Source organism: Tauraco erythrolophus, chromosome 13 (assembly GCF_009769465.1).
Source record: "Tauraco erythrolophus isolate bTauEry1 chromosome 13, bTauEry1.pri, whole genome shotgun sequence".
In the NCBI taxonomy this organism is placed as follows: Eukaryota; Metazoa; Chordata; class Aves; order Musophagiformes; family Musophagidae; genus Tauraco; species Tauraco erythrolophus.
In genome coordinates, this window is record NC_141477.1 from 17,051,345 (window position 1) to 17,066,169 (window position 14,825).

The window sequence follows — 14,825 nt, forward strand, 5'->3', positions numbered from 1 at the left end:
AGCATCCAAAACCTTGTCAGGACTAATTTTACATTGTTTAATAAAAGCAATAACCACCAGTACATAGTAGAGACAGAATCACAATGAGGATATAGGAGAGAACAAGGGTAACACCACGGAAAGGTCACAGCTGAAATGCTGTCACGTTTTATTAGACCCTCCGATTTAACCAGTAAATGAAGGTCCATTCCAGCCCATTGTATTCAGGGGTAATTACTCAGTACAGAGCCATGGGTTACTGTAAAAGAAGGGCAAAGAAAACAAAAAACAAAAGAAGTAAATGTTAACCAGAATTCACTGTCTGACGAAGTCTTTATTTAAAAAACAAAACTCATCCAGAAATACACAGAGAAGACAGCTGCAGGCAAACCACAGTTGCACTTGGCCAGAGTGAACTCCTGGCCCCCGTGAGCAAAACTCCCTCCTTTTTAGTGCAAATCTTGCAGTAAACCAAGGTTTTTGCTGAATAGAAAACATGAGTGGCAGCTTGCCAGCATCTGTACACTTCTAAACAGATGCCAAATTAAAAAAAATAAAATAAAGGTAATACTTTTTGCATTAAAACCAGAAATTGTTGGAATCACTGAGAAGAAAGAGAAACATCATGGTCTTTCTTCACAAACACTGATATGTACAGCAAGGCGACCAGCTTTCCCTGAGATTGGATCCAGGTTGTGCATCCAGGCCAGCACACTGAGAAGGAGACAAGGCAAGAGATCCTTCGTGACCCCTGCGGCATTCAGAGAACACTGAGTTGCAAACCATGGATCCAAGTTTGAGAATCCCCCAAGCCCGGGGACTGGAGGTTTGGACTCAGGCCCACGCCTGCGAGGATGTCAAGTTTTGCAAAAAGTCCTTTAAAATTAGAGTCACACGGCAGCACGGAGGGGGTAACGAGGGGTTAGAAACAGCAAATTAAAAAGGGGAAGAGGGCAGCCAGTCTCCTGAGGCAGCCAGGAGACTGGCAACCATGGCCCCCACAGCAGCATGGTTGCATTCGCAGCAGTCCCATGACAGGGGCTAACGCAGACCACCAAGCAGCCGTGCTCGGACCGTGCAGCCCTCGCACGGAATGGAACGGAATGGAATGGAATGGAATGGAGGGAGAGACAAAAAGCCGGGCAACTGAGAGGAGGGGACGCGAGCCCTGCGAGCACTCGGCAGCCTGCCGGCGCCCCAAGGGGAGAGGGGTCAGCAATGAGCATTTCTCGCCAGTTCCACGTAGGCTGTTGCCGAATTCTTCACCAGAACAACCCCAGCCTGCAACAGCCACGGGCACGGGCTCTTGCATAAAACAAAACGGTGAGCGCAGGAAGGGAGCAAGGAGTAAAAGGTGAGCAAACAGGCACAATGGCATAGCTGCGTGTTAACCGAACGTGGGGGCATTCGCTTCTGGTGTGAAGGGAAAGGTTCTACAGGAAACCCGAACTGAAAATGAAAGAAAAAGGCAGATCAATGGTTTTATGGATTAATGACAAAAAAAACCAAAACAAAACAAATTAAGAACATAAATGTTTCCTAACACACATTAAAAAAAAAAAGGAAATGTTGCTAAGTGTTAATAAGGTTTAATTTGATTACAAAACATGCTTTATGCAGACACGCACATGCACATACACACTCAGCAGTGGGATGAACCAAATTTATTTTCTAAAACAATCCTTTCACAGTTCTGCGAGCTACAGGACTCATCGACTGTGACTTGTTTTGTGTTCTGGCAAAACAGTGGAGCCCTGCAATACTTTATGCATCAATATGGAGAGTATTTTTCTGAATTCTGGAAAAGTACCATATATACATATTTAATTTAGCAAGGACAAATGCCCATTGAAAAAGGCACTGTCTGCATTTGTACAGTGGGAACAAAGGACTCCTCTGGATTCAAAGCTCGGCACACAATAGCGTACGGTTACGAGGACAGCCAAAAGCAATCCAAAACCAACAAAAATCAGTAATGTTCACTCCAACTGCACTTTAGCCGTGCCTCTGTACTCAGCACCAGAATGAACACTGTTATTCTTTGAGCTTATTTTTCCACATTCAGAGCCTGATAAGCAGAGAACTGTTCTTTTCATTGTTTTACAGTTACCGTTGGCAGCAGAGACATTCATTCAACTGGACTGCTCAAGACGACTGCAAGCTCCAGTTCGAGTCAGTGCAAGACCCTTCTGAAGCTCTTCTGTTAAGTGGAACATCCCATTGAAATGAAATTCAAATGCCTCTCACTGACAGCGTTAACATCTACTTGCTTTTCCATTTTCCTTGGTGGAGCTAAGAGGGAAGGAATCCTGCCATCAGCTTTTCCCTATTTAAGAGCAGACCGTAAGTTAGTTTGGACCATATCCTGCACAGAATGTAAATCCTAGCTTTGTCTGCAGGGAAGGGTGGACTCAAGGCCGAGTTTTTAGGGTGTTTTATAGTTAAGCGCTGCTGTTCCAACAGGTTGCTTCTCCAAGAGACCTGTGCACCTCAGCCTGGGGTGCTGTCACCTCTGCCTGGGATAACAAGTATTGCTGCTCTCTCAAGAAGCAAGACATTCCTCTGGGAGCTTTCTTTTTCCTCTCACCAGACAATCAACAGCAAATTAAAAAGGCTCAATTAAACACACTCAACCCGGCTATAAGTAGACCACTGTCATTAGCAGTTTAACTAATAACCCTATTGAGGATGCTGCTCTCCTGCCAGGCAGGTAATTTTCTTACGCATCTTTGTTTAAATGAGCCTTCATCTTACAATGGATGCTGGCACTTCAAACTGCAGATGCTTGCTTATGGCAAGGTTTCTTAACCCTTTCAGGCAACCTTATCTGTTCTACAAGCCTGCCCATGGCTATGTGGCCACCTCACATCCCTGCTCACATGAAGGCAGAGACCCTGTGGACAAAGTCACAGCAACTGGTGCAAGTAGACTTACAGTGTAACACCACTGACAGGGCTCTGCTCCAGTGGGAACTCTCCATGCCTTGGCAAGACTCCTTGGAAACTCAGATACTGGCCTTGTTCAGGGGCAAAGTGCTCTGGCAGGCTTTCTGGATGCATCTTGAATACAGCCCTCTTCTACCACTAGCCTTACCCTAACCGTGGGCACGCTCGGTATGGCTCCCAGGAGTGTGGGTCTGTGTCTGTCTGCTACAACTGAACATCCAATCCATGGGTGACCCATTTAACTGGTAAAAATATCATAAAGTCTCTCAGTCTATTTTCAGAGCCTTCGTTATCTGCTAAACACTCAGCCCATCATCTCTTGTGGTTTTGGACAATCAACTGTAATTGGTCACAGCTGAATATTGGTTCAGTCACTCCGCAGTAGCTTCTTTAACACCCCCTCATACATACATACACACACACAGAGACACAGTTTGGTTATTCTCTGGTGATTTGGGACAAAGGAAAGCTCTAGGTTTAGCAGATCTTACCATGTGTTAGTGTGTGAAGGTGGGGATAGAAACTAGTCTTGCAACTACCTTCACCTGCACTGTCACCACCAGTTAAGACTACAACTTGGAGGGGTGGGAGGGAAGGAGGAGAAAGGAAAAAGACATTCGCCTGGCTAGCTGGGTTCTGTCATCAGCACCACATCTCCATAGCAATTGTTGCCATAGTATCAACATGGCCTGTGTGATTAAAGAATATAACTTATTTCTAAGGGAGATGGAATAAAGAAAATGGAGCCAACAAAGCATTGGGAAGGTTTAAAAGGAAGAGGACCCTATTTCTCTACATTTCATGTCCTAATACTGAGTCTCTCTGCATTTTACTTTACAGAATCTTTAAAGACAAACTTCATTGCATCCTTTTTCTACAACTGCTTATGGAGAGAGACTGGTAGAGCAGGTATAGTAAGAGTGAAAGCAGAGGAAGACAAAGATAATACTTATAGGCTTCTGGACTTGCACAGGGTCTGCTTTTTTAGGAACTGTAACTGATCCCACTGTGAGGTCTGTATTAGTTAATGACGCTTACCAGGACAATGTGCCTCATGCACCATGCAGCCAAACAGCAGCTAACTGTAAAACAGCATACGTGTAAGAGCTAATAATAATGATAATGATGTAACAATAAATAAAAAAAAAACAAGTCATGATTAGAGCAAATTACAAAGCTTGGGTTTAAAAGAGTCACCTGTGAAAGAAAAAGGCTAGTGTACTGCCAGCCACTAGTAAACAAGATACAGTTAAGCTACAGCTTGTGAAATTCATGGATTGTTAGAGATATTTATGATCTAAATACTGAAATGAATTATAAGCACAATTGGAAAAGTTACAGAGTAAAGAAAGCAGCACCATTTCTAACACAGCTCTTTTCCTGGAGGAGAGAGAGGCCTCCTAACATCTTCCCAAGCCTTACTCAAGCACTGACCTATTTCTTTCACTGAGCTTTCTGTGCCTTTCTGTGTCCTTATCTGACAAGGACGGTACCAATGTTTTTCGATATGAATATGCTCGGTGTCAAGGAGCTCTTCTGAGATCAGAACCACCTCTAGGAAAAAGAGTGCGACTTGGGCCACAGCAACTAATTGCTCATACGACAGGGGATGTCGTCTCCCTTTTCTGCGTTCCTGACCCTGACCAATCTCAGGGCTGAAGTCTGCAGTCCTCAGTGCGCAGATGTCTGAGGGCTCTAAGCATGAAAGAACTCAGTTGTGTAGTCCTCACACAGTCCAGACTGTCCCCAGTCAGTCTCAGGCTCCTCAGTAAGAAAAGATATTAAAACCCCCTGAAGGTAATCCAAAAGAGCAAATCCAAATACGCAGTGGAAAAAGGAACGGACAAGCGAGAAAAGGGCAGGAGCACTAATTGCTCACCGCACAAGAATGTTGACGTTGAAGCAGCTCCAGCTCAAAACTAGAAAGACTAAACCAGGATCTCGATCTAGTTATTGGGTTTTTCCTCTCCGGTCTCATTTCATTCCAAGCTTAACAGTCAAGGGCTATTTTCCCTGACAAACAGTCCTGTCAGCTCTTTGGGCATATGCCATGTTGTTCATATTAACAGCACTACTCTGGGTACCTGAGACTGTGTAGCGCAGGCAAGATTTGCTCTGGATTTGCCCCAGGGATGCACAGAGAGGGGATTATGGCAGTGGTATAGAAACCAGACCCTCGTTTATCTGCATACCACTCTTTGTGCGCGTGCTAAGGTGCCACAACAGTCCATTTCAAGAAACGTACCACAGTGAGAAGGAAAGGAACTGCTCATTGCTAGCTGAACTGGGAGGACTGTTTCAGCTGTACAGCTGGTTGCTCTTAAGCAACTACAGAGCATTAGGAGCCTGGCGTGGGCACTGCAGACATCCCTGACAAGGGACTGGATCCTGTCACACCAGTCCTTGGCATGGGGAACCTCTGCTAAAGCCATGCAGTATTTCTGCCTGTTTCTGTGGAGGGTGAAAAGCTGATTTAGGGCTGGAGAGAGTACTAGCACTAACAAGGAGCCATGACCTGTCCCCTCATTTTGCAGCCTTACATTTTGCAGATTCCAGAATTCAAGACTACTAGTCACCCTGAATAATTCCCACAGAATAAGCTTTTTTCCAATCTAAGCAAATAAGACCCTGAGACAAGACACGCTCCTCTGTAGGGTAGCAGGACATCCCTGCTACCCACACCCTAGTCTTGGCAGCCAATGTTGTTCCACTTCATTACAGGCACTGACAGACCAAGGGAGGAGCAGGGAATCTCGGGGAATAAAAACAAGTTCATCCTCTCCCATGCTGTCAGCAAGCAATGAGAGAGGTTAGCACTGCTCCCTGCTCTTCAGGATGACAGCTAAAGGTAAAATGCTTCCAGCTACTGCTCAGCCTTACTAGGGATTAAATCTGGCTGCAAACCTTCCCGTGATAAGGACTGGCTAGGTTGGGAGAGAGATATGAACATCCAGAAAAATAGTAAAGGAGAACCATTACCAAAAAGCAAATACCACTGGGTTAGCAACTTACTTTTTTCTTTCCTTATCTCTTTTAAGAGTTTGCGATCCTCCAGCCTGCTGAGCCTGAGATTGGAGCAATTCAGCTGCTGTCTTCCTCTGTTTAAATGCATTTACTTCATCATCCAGAGACTTCTTCTTATCCTCTAGCTTCTTTTTTTCATCCTGATGTAACTTCTTCAGGCGATCAAACTTTTCGTGCAGCTGGAGGGAAAAGAGAGAGGTGAGCAGGACCCAGCACCACCAGATACTCTGTTCACAGGAAAAGAGGAAGATGGAAGGTTCCATGAGATTTGAGCCTCCAAGTCTCCATTGGTCTCTACATCACTTCTAGCTCCCTGAGCTGACATCGCACGCATGAAGGGCAGGGAACAGTCTCCTTCCACAATAGCTTACAAACCAGGCAGTGTTCCAGTGATGCACCATTGCACAGATTAACAATAGAGGATTGGGAGATCATAATCATAAACAAAATTTAATCCATTTCCAGGGGTCTCTGCCTTATTCCTCTTTAGAGGTCAGTAAATTAATGGATTTTTCACCACGCTAAGGAAGTTGCATGGGTATAATTTTTTATATAACAAGCTTATATCAAGGCCGTTTCTCTGCTTGAATTTTGCCACACTCCAACTCTCCATCAGAATCAGAATGGCCAGACTAGGACACTTTCATGGTGCAACTAAGTTGTACACTACAAGTACTGTGATCCAGTTTAGTCCTACAGGATCAACACCTTAATGTCCCCATGACCCCAGGTTAAACTTTACACTTCTTCATAACAAAGTCCTAAACCATGCTCTGCAGAAAGTGCTTTGGCAGCAGCTACCTACTTGGGAGTGGATCTATCACTCACAACCATTAAGAGAAAAGTACTGCAGTCTTCACCTCTTTTTCAGCCTCCTTCAGCTCCGCTTCTTTTTCCTTGACCCTCTGGACAAACATTTGCCTCATTGCCTCTTCCTTTTTCTGCAGTTCCCCCAGAAACTCATTTCTTTTGGCTTCATAAGTTTCTTGTAAGCTAAAAAGAAAGTCCAGTGATATGACTTGAGACAAACTCTGCTTCCCCTGAGTCTCTGAAATCAGGCTCTCACCATGAACATTGCTTGCCCACAGCACATCTGCTACTCACCCACCCAATGTGTGCCCAAGGTCTTCTTTATCCAACCGTTTCTAGGGGCTGTAATCTATGGCACTTGTCTGTATGTTGAATGTTGGGCAATTCCAAGAGAATTGGGCTGGCAACAAACACTAGTTCAGAGGGACAATGCTGTATGTCCGCAGCACAGACATTTCTCCTCCCATACCTGCAGTTTCACAGTCAGTCCTGCATACACGCTCTGTGTTGTCACCTTCTCTCACTCAGCCAGCACCTTTGCTGAAGTATGGATTTATCTGACCTGGCAGGTTTTCTTGCTGCATTGCTTCTTTGCATGCTCTCTCAAGGACACACAAATACACACACACACACAGAGCACATCGAACAACGCCTCTCTCAAGATCTCCTCCAGGGATCCCACCTGAAGGGTTTGCTGTCTGGATCGGTGTCCTTGAAACCCATCTCTTCCAGTTTACATCGCCGGTACAGCTCATAGTGGCGTGTGTGGGTCTGTTCGCGAAGGTCTTCCATGTTCACCCGGATCAGCATCTCCCGCAGCTTCACAAAGTCACAGTGAGCTTCATTCTCCACTGTAAGAAAACAGGATGAGGAGTCAGATGGGGGCAGAAACAAAGGTCTCTTCCCACATTCCCCACCTGTCTACTCCTCCAACAGGTTTAACAGCCCTTCCAAGCACAGAAAACTGTCACTATAGGCCTGACACACAGATTTCACAGAGGATAATCCTCAGTGAGATATTAAAGTCCAGCAGGCCCTTGTTCCTCTTATGAGAGCCCGCTGCCTCCTGGCAGAAGCGTCACCATTCATGCCATGAAAATCCCAGGGCTGACTCACCCTGCACTGTGCCCCAGGGGTACTGACGAGCTTTCATCATTTTGTTTCCTATTTTCAGCTCCTCCGTGCTCCCAATCACGGCAAATGGCAAGTGGGCCTGGAACACATTTAACAACAGCCATGTTAGTCCCTCGCAACTCTGGCTGACTTGCCAGCACACAGAGACTAGCACAGCCACTGAGCAAGACAGTCATTATGCACACACTAGTCTCAGGGAGTCTAGTCACTGGCCACTATCCCGAGACAAGAGGGGAGAAGGGAGGGTCCTTTTTGGAAACCTTGTTAGTGCTACTGCTCTATATCCTCTACCTGGCTGATCCTCCCAGCCACAGGGTCTCAGGTGAGATGAGCCAGTGCAAGACTAGCATCAGAATGACAGCTCGAACAATGTGCTGCGTGGCTCTGACTGCGGTGCTGTCCCAGGGGCTTGCCGTGGCTGAGGAGAACATCTGCACAAGCACAGAAGCAATAAAAGAGGTCTTGGAGCCTTCTTGATTCTATCCCCCCACCCACTCCCTCAGCTCACACTGGGGCACAAGACAACTTGCTCTATCGAATCATGAGATTAAAGTTCCTCCTTCACCCCAGAGTAACAGCTCTTTCCTCCTGACTTGCTTCAGCCCTGGTGAGGAAGGGCTGAACACAAGTCCCTTCTCCAGGTCAGCCTCTGCATCCCTGTGTGCCCTGAGGTCTGCCCCACGCTGAGCTGGGAAGGATTCTGCATGCCCTGGGGCTGCTCTGTGCTAACACTTCATAATTCCATGCTGAGGCTCACTCTCAGCATCCCTTCTCCCAAATCCTTTATCAAAACTGGTTCTGAGAAGCCCACAGGAATGCTGATGGCTTTGTAAGATCCTCGTAATGTTGACACTATACGCAGCCGCTGCTAGGCGGCTGCACAGCTAGAGGACAAAGGAGGCCAAATCCAGGGATCACACCCGTGAGGAGGGATTCTGGGGACAGCAGAGCAGAACTGTACCACTGCTCAGCTGTGCCTTGTTAAGCTCTTCAAGCAGAGACACAGACTCCACAGAGTACAGTTGTTACTCTGAAGGCTGACTAACAATAAGAGGGATTTGCTTTTCAAGAACTCAGAAATAAAAAATAGTAAATTCTTAGTAAATAAGATACTTTTTGCCTTCTGCAGAGAGGCTAAGAGAATTGTCCAGTGCAAGCCCAGCAGAGCTGGAACATAAACACTTCTGACACCTTTCTAGGTTCAGAAGACCTCACCTAATACTCCCCTCATTCCCCAAACTCAGGCAGCCAAGCAAATCCCCCAGACGCTGCTATTGTACTTTGCTGCATTTATCTGTTGTGCAATAAGTGAGATCTCTTCCCACCTCCACTTGCTCCTGGGAACTATACTGCAATTCTGCCAAGCTGCAAAGAAGTCAAGTGCAAGGTTTCAGCGCTTAAAAATAAAGTTGCCAGCTCCCTGCACCCACCCCTTCTGCTGAGTTTTGTGCAATGACGTCTGTTAGCAAGAGCTTTTGAAGTGCGCTGAGTTCTGGGCAATTAAAAGGGTCCCAGGAAGCCAATTATGTAGCAGATCAGTGACCCTGGATTGCTCTCAAGAGCAGGTAGTGAAGTTTTAATTCCATGGGTTATCTGAAAACTTGGACAAGTTCACGACAGCTGGTACGAGTGAAAGATTTCAGAGATGATGTTTTCTGCTTTCAGAGTGTGGCTCATCCAGTCAAACTGCAAATGCAGCAAAACCTCCTGCGAGCGCTCCCAAGGATGGGCTCTTCAGTTTTTATTCCTTGGCCTCCCAGCTCTCACACAGGACACACATAGAGCAAGTGGGGCTGGTGGTCACTCTGACGGGGCCATCATGGGCCATGCAGAGGCTCTGTGCACCAGGGCCTCCTGCGTCACCCTCCGTGCCGTCATCTTTGCCATCAGGCTGACACGTCAGCGCCGTCACAGAGCTGTGCCTGCTCCACACAGGGCAAGCTCCCTGCCGGAGAGGCCAAGCAGCAGAAAAAGGAAAGCGGTCTCCAGGTTGAAGGAGCCTGATTTTCAGCAGAAGGCTGTCTAACTGCAAAGGGCAAGGGATACAAAACACTGGAGGGGAAGGAAACAAAGCTGTCTCAACTGAACAGCCTCCGCATCGCGGTATAAGGGAAACTCTCCTAGCCAGCTTCCAAAGCAGTCATTTGCCGCCTCATTCCTACAAGCTGTACCTTTTCCTGCCTTCAAGGCAGACCACACACAGCAGCAGCACTATCCACGAACACTTCTGCACATGGGTCAAGAAGAATCATCAGCAGTCCCTGTGGAGCAGGTCACTGCCTCTCCACCAGCTGCAAACAGGCCTTGCACATCCCACAGCGTCCCGCTGCACAGCCACCGCCAGGCAGCCCGACGGGGCAGAGGGCAAGCAGAGATCCCGGGGCTGAGCAAGGGCCACGTGCCACCTTCGGCTGCTCTGGGAGGAACCGGAGACATCGCACTGCAGGGACGTGCTGGCTACTGCCAGGCACTGGGTGGGCTCTTCACCTACTGCAGGTCGGGCTCCTCACTACAGGATGTGCTGGAACTGGTCTGTACCTGTGTCCAACTGCTGGAAACTCTTGACACGCCTCCGGTGCTAAACCCTACAAAGGCTACAGCCTCCTCTGCAGGCCTACACAGTGCTATTTCCAGAGGAAATGCCATCGCAGTTCTGTGGCACCTGGTTTCAGGCCAGCCATTCCCCCTCCAGGACACAGGATGAGGCAAATGTTTGCTTGTGACAACGTGCTCCCCACTGGTGACCCTCTCATCCACAAACCATCGGAGCTGTCCACTTCTCTTCCCATCCTGCTGCTTCTGGGTGAGAGCTGCCGGAGCTCCCTGTTGGCTTCTTCAGACTGTCCATGAGGAGCATCCCATGGCTGGCTTCTCCCACAACTGTTAAGGCTTTTTGTTTGCTTCGTATCCAGGTCTCCAGGAGAGTGATGTAAGGGGATTTCCAAGGGACAAAGTGAGCAATGGGAACAAGAGGAGCAACCTGAGACAGCAGCAGAAACACCATGCTATTGCCACACAGGCACAGCCTGAACCTTAGCCATCCATGGGGCTGGTTACCCTCAACAGCAGAGTCACTTGCTCCGCTGATCCCAACTGTTTGGCTGCTGCCTCTGCCAAGGAGAAAGTGCTGGTGATTTCCTTCTTCCATCAGTAAGGAAGTTCCAGTTCCCACCATGTGGGCCAGCTCATGTAGCTGCATTTTGTTTCATTTAACTAGCAGGTGCAGGGAAAATATTTTCTCCAGTAATTAGACTAATTCCTTCAAAATGGAAAAGCCAACAGGGAGTTGAAAGAATAGGAGAGCTTGTTTTTCTTATTTAAGAATAAAATCCAGATGGGAAGAGATCTAAAGAATTTTGGACAGTGCTTTCTCTGAACTTGTAAATATATGCTTGGTGAGATTCTCAAAAAGACCAAATCAGTCTCAAAGAAAATCAGGCAGCTTGTTCTGAAGATTTGTTTAATCTGATTATTTTCTAAATACTTCACTTGACGCCTTTGTTCACAGTTACTTTTGTTTCTGATCTTTATGGCACAGATTTTAAATCCTTCAGTTAATCAACTCCTGCCAGATCAGGCAGTATTTTCTCTGATTAGTAAGCCAATCTGGAATGCAAAATACTCTGAAATAAAATTCCTAATGCATCCAGCACAAGTGGACATAATAAAGTAAAATGCATATGAAATAGTGAGTTTGCACATTTTACAGGGTAATTTTACTTTTCATGCAAAAGACAACTAACGCATGTTATAAGCAAAACATTAAGTAACCAAAAGACTAGTCTCAATTTTCTCTGCAATCAAAAAAAAAAAAAAAGTAACTGATCCAGCGAAGTTGCTGGTCAGGCAGAAGCACTACTTAAGCACGAAGACTGCATTTATAACCTTTCAAAGACGTTGATCTGTAACAGGCAAAGACAATGAAGCTTTCTGTAGAGAAGTACAAACACAAAGGTTAAGGTAATTGATTTAAATCAAAGTTTCCCATTCCTCAATTACAAACATGACTAAAATTGGCAATTTAAGTCACAAATCTAACTCAACCCATCCTGGCTCTTTTTCTAGTCTCAGTCCCTCCACAAGCTCATCTCCTGACCTGAAGCATAAGCAGATTTGTCTTATGTTGCTCATAAAATCAGTATTTGGATACAAGTTTTCTAGGTCGGCAAAATTGCCCTAATCAGATTCAGATTCTGGCCTGCTTAGTACCCATAAACCTGGTAATTACGATTTCATTAATGGAGGATTTAAAGAGTTGGCTGACACAACCCAGAACGTCTACGACCTGAGATAGCAATTCCCTCCCAGAAGACATGTAAATGGCTGAAAGGAAAGATGAGCAGAGGTTTACCTCTGCCCTCAGAAGGGCCAAGGGGAGAGGACATCTCCCCTTGTCGTCACACCCCTGGTTCCTTGAGGATGGAGTGATGCTGCATCTTTGTTTCCAGGAGTAACTGTATTCTGACACAGTGAGAACTCTAAGCTCTGACAAAGATGCCATCAGAAAACTACTCTGACCAGTAAACCACCACTGACAGATCTTACGTTAGGACAAACTTCATGTTTCTTTCAGGCTTCTCCACAACACTCTACAACTATTAATATTAGATCAAGAGACAACACAAAATACATCAGCTAGACCTGTACTTCATCAACAATACAGCAAGCAACTTCCCCTACTTGTTGTCCTGTAAAAAGCCTTCTGGAAAATGGGGGCATGGTCAGGACACACTGGCGAAGGGGCCAAGGGACAGCTTGCTCCATTTTCAGGGAGCCACAGACAGGCTCTCATGATGCTAGGAATGCCAGAGCCAGAATAAGTACCTGCAGGCACTTCAAGACATGTTTGACCCAAGTTGTGTACCGTTTATCACATGTTGCTGGCTGTGCTGTGTAACTCCATGCCACAAGATCCTGGAAGTTCACTGGTAGGAGGACATCAGGTGATGCATGGGACAGAAATCTAGAGAAACCCTTGAGTGGAATGTGTTTAGACACTGGCGAAGTATCTAGGGGAAGCAAAGCATCGTACACATTCCCTCTCTTCTTATATACTCCACAAGTGACCAAAAGCAAATGTTTAGGGAAGAGAAGGGCCACTGGGCTGGATGGGCCTCTAGTCCCACTCTTGTGTTTTATTTCTCACATCAGCACTTGGATGTAGCTCAAGGGAAGCCACTGCTCTAACGAGCCTCTTTGTATCCCTCTGTCCATCCGTTCTGGCCAACGGCACCAGAGCCAAAAGGCCAAACTAGACTAAGGACTCAGTGAAGTAACTTGATCAATAATAAAACAGCAACTCAGTGCCAACAGGAGTCCCAGAGCTGGCCAGCTGAAGGGACCCTGCTGCAAGGACAGCTGCAGGCAAGAGGAGACACCCATGGAGGCAGGGCTTCGCTGGAAACATCAGCCCAGGACAGCAAAACTGTTTGGTGCAAAAATTGCAGGGCAAGTAGTAGAGAGTTTCCTACAGGCTGTCTGTAGACAGCCTGCCCCTCACGCCAGACGGATACCACTCATCTGATTAACTCATAACCCAGCACTGTCCTCGCCCTGCACAGCCAGGCCTCGCTATCCTTCTGATTCCCTACAAGTCCCTCAATAGATATGCATTAGGACAAGGAAAGGGGTTAAAAAACAGTCTGTTTTCTGACTAGAAAAACCCACCGGAGAGGCAGCAGGCTACCACAAGGCTCCGCTAGCCTAGGATGGGATCCCTGTGAAATCCTCTGGTTTAAAAACACAAAATAAAAGGGAAAGGGGATTTGAGAAGCACCCCGATATAGGCCACCAAGCCCTACAGTGACAGGGCTGTACTGGGAGAGGAGAAAGTGTCGAGTCACTTACATTCATTGTCCCATTTATCTCCGCCACTGATTCATCATCTGTTGGGAACTGGTAGATCTGAACCCCGTTACTGACCAGTTCACTTGTGATTTTAATTTTAAATTTGGTCAGCTCACTCTTGGAAATGGCGTCGGATTTGGCAATGATGGGAATGATGTTCACCTAGAAAGGAACAGAGTGGTAAGAAGTCCTCAGTTTTGCTCCAGGGAACTTTTCCAAGTCTGCGTTACAACTTACAACATCTTAAAAGCGCTCAATAAACACACAGGATTTATCTGCCAACCCAGTCATCTCCACTAGCATAAGGGCTATTCAAGGTGGGGAGATGCGCCCTGGAAAAGCAGCAGCCTTACCACCACACGCACAGCAAACCTGTCCCGTAAGAGCTACATGCACCTACCTTGCTGTCAAGCTTCTTCATTGTTACCAAGTCCAGGGATTTCAGCGAGTGGCCTGTTGGAGCAATGAAGTACAAACAAGCATGGATCCGGGTGTCATGGTAGTTGTGCAAGACCCTTTTGATCTTCAGTTCTTCTTGCAAGTAGGCTTCAAATTGAGCATCAATGAACTCAACGATGGGCTTATAGCTTTGGTAAAAGAAAAAAAAAAAAGTTATACATCTCACAGCCAGAGAGGTAAACAGTGCTCCTTTGCTTGCTTTTAAGAAACAAGCTGTTTGTTAGATTTCAGTTCCCAAGACCGATTCCCTCAATCACCCTTCCTCTCCACCTGTAAGAAATTTAAAAGGTGCACTACTGACAAGGAGATGGGTCCCACATCAGACCTTAGCAGCCTGTTTGACAAAACACAGTCCTGGAGATTCAGCAGAGGACAGGAGATACACCATCCTCTCCAGGGAAAGTGGACTCTCATACTTAGAAACGTGAAGATGAGAGACTTTCAAAAGGAAGGATAACGTAGACTCATTTGTAGCAGTGAATAACCCTTGCTTGCACTCAGGGAGCAAGCAGCTTGCCGCTCTCACAGTCCCAACTCTTGCAGGCAGAAGGCACATCTCCATTCAGTACTTTGCCCAGTGCTCCAGGGCGGGAAATCCCTGCAACTCCCTCGCAAGGCCATCTCAAA

At 46.6% G+C, this 14,825-nt stretch overlaps 1 protein-coding gene across 7 annotated transcripts in view; it reads right to left on the reverse strand.

The window, feature by feature from the left end:
• Positions 1-106: 106 nt before the first annotated feature.
• Positions 107-14,825, reverse strand: part of SEPTIN6 (septin 6) — a 30,090-nt gene continuing 15,371 nt past the window's right edge. For 2 of the 7 annotated variants that reach the window (XM_086619932.1, XM_086619936.1), the window contains exons 4-10: positions 14,140-14,326; positions 13,740-13,901; positions 7,875-7,971; positions 7,441-7,609; positions 6,809-6,941; positions 5,937-6,127; positions 214-238 (exon numbers count right to left, since the gene is read on the reverse strand). In XM_086619932.1, the coding sequence (XP_086476058.1) occupies positions 214-238; positions 5,937-6,127; positions 6,809-6,941; positions 7,441-7,609; positions 7,875-7,971; positions 13,740-13,901; positions 14,140-14,326 (964 nt within the window). Of the gene's footprint in view, positions 1,429-3,974; positions 4,007-5,444; positions 6,128-6,808; positions 6,942-7,440; positions 7,610-7,874; positions 7,972-13,739; positions 13,902-14,139; positions 14,327-14,825 lie in introns of those variants that run through there. The other 5 variants (XM_086619934.1, XM_086619937.1, XM_086619930.1 and 2 more) reach the window with 4 other exon arrangements.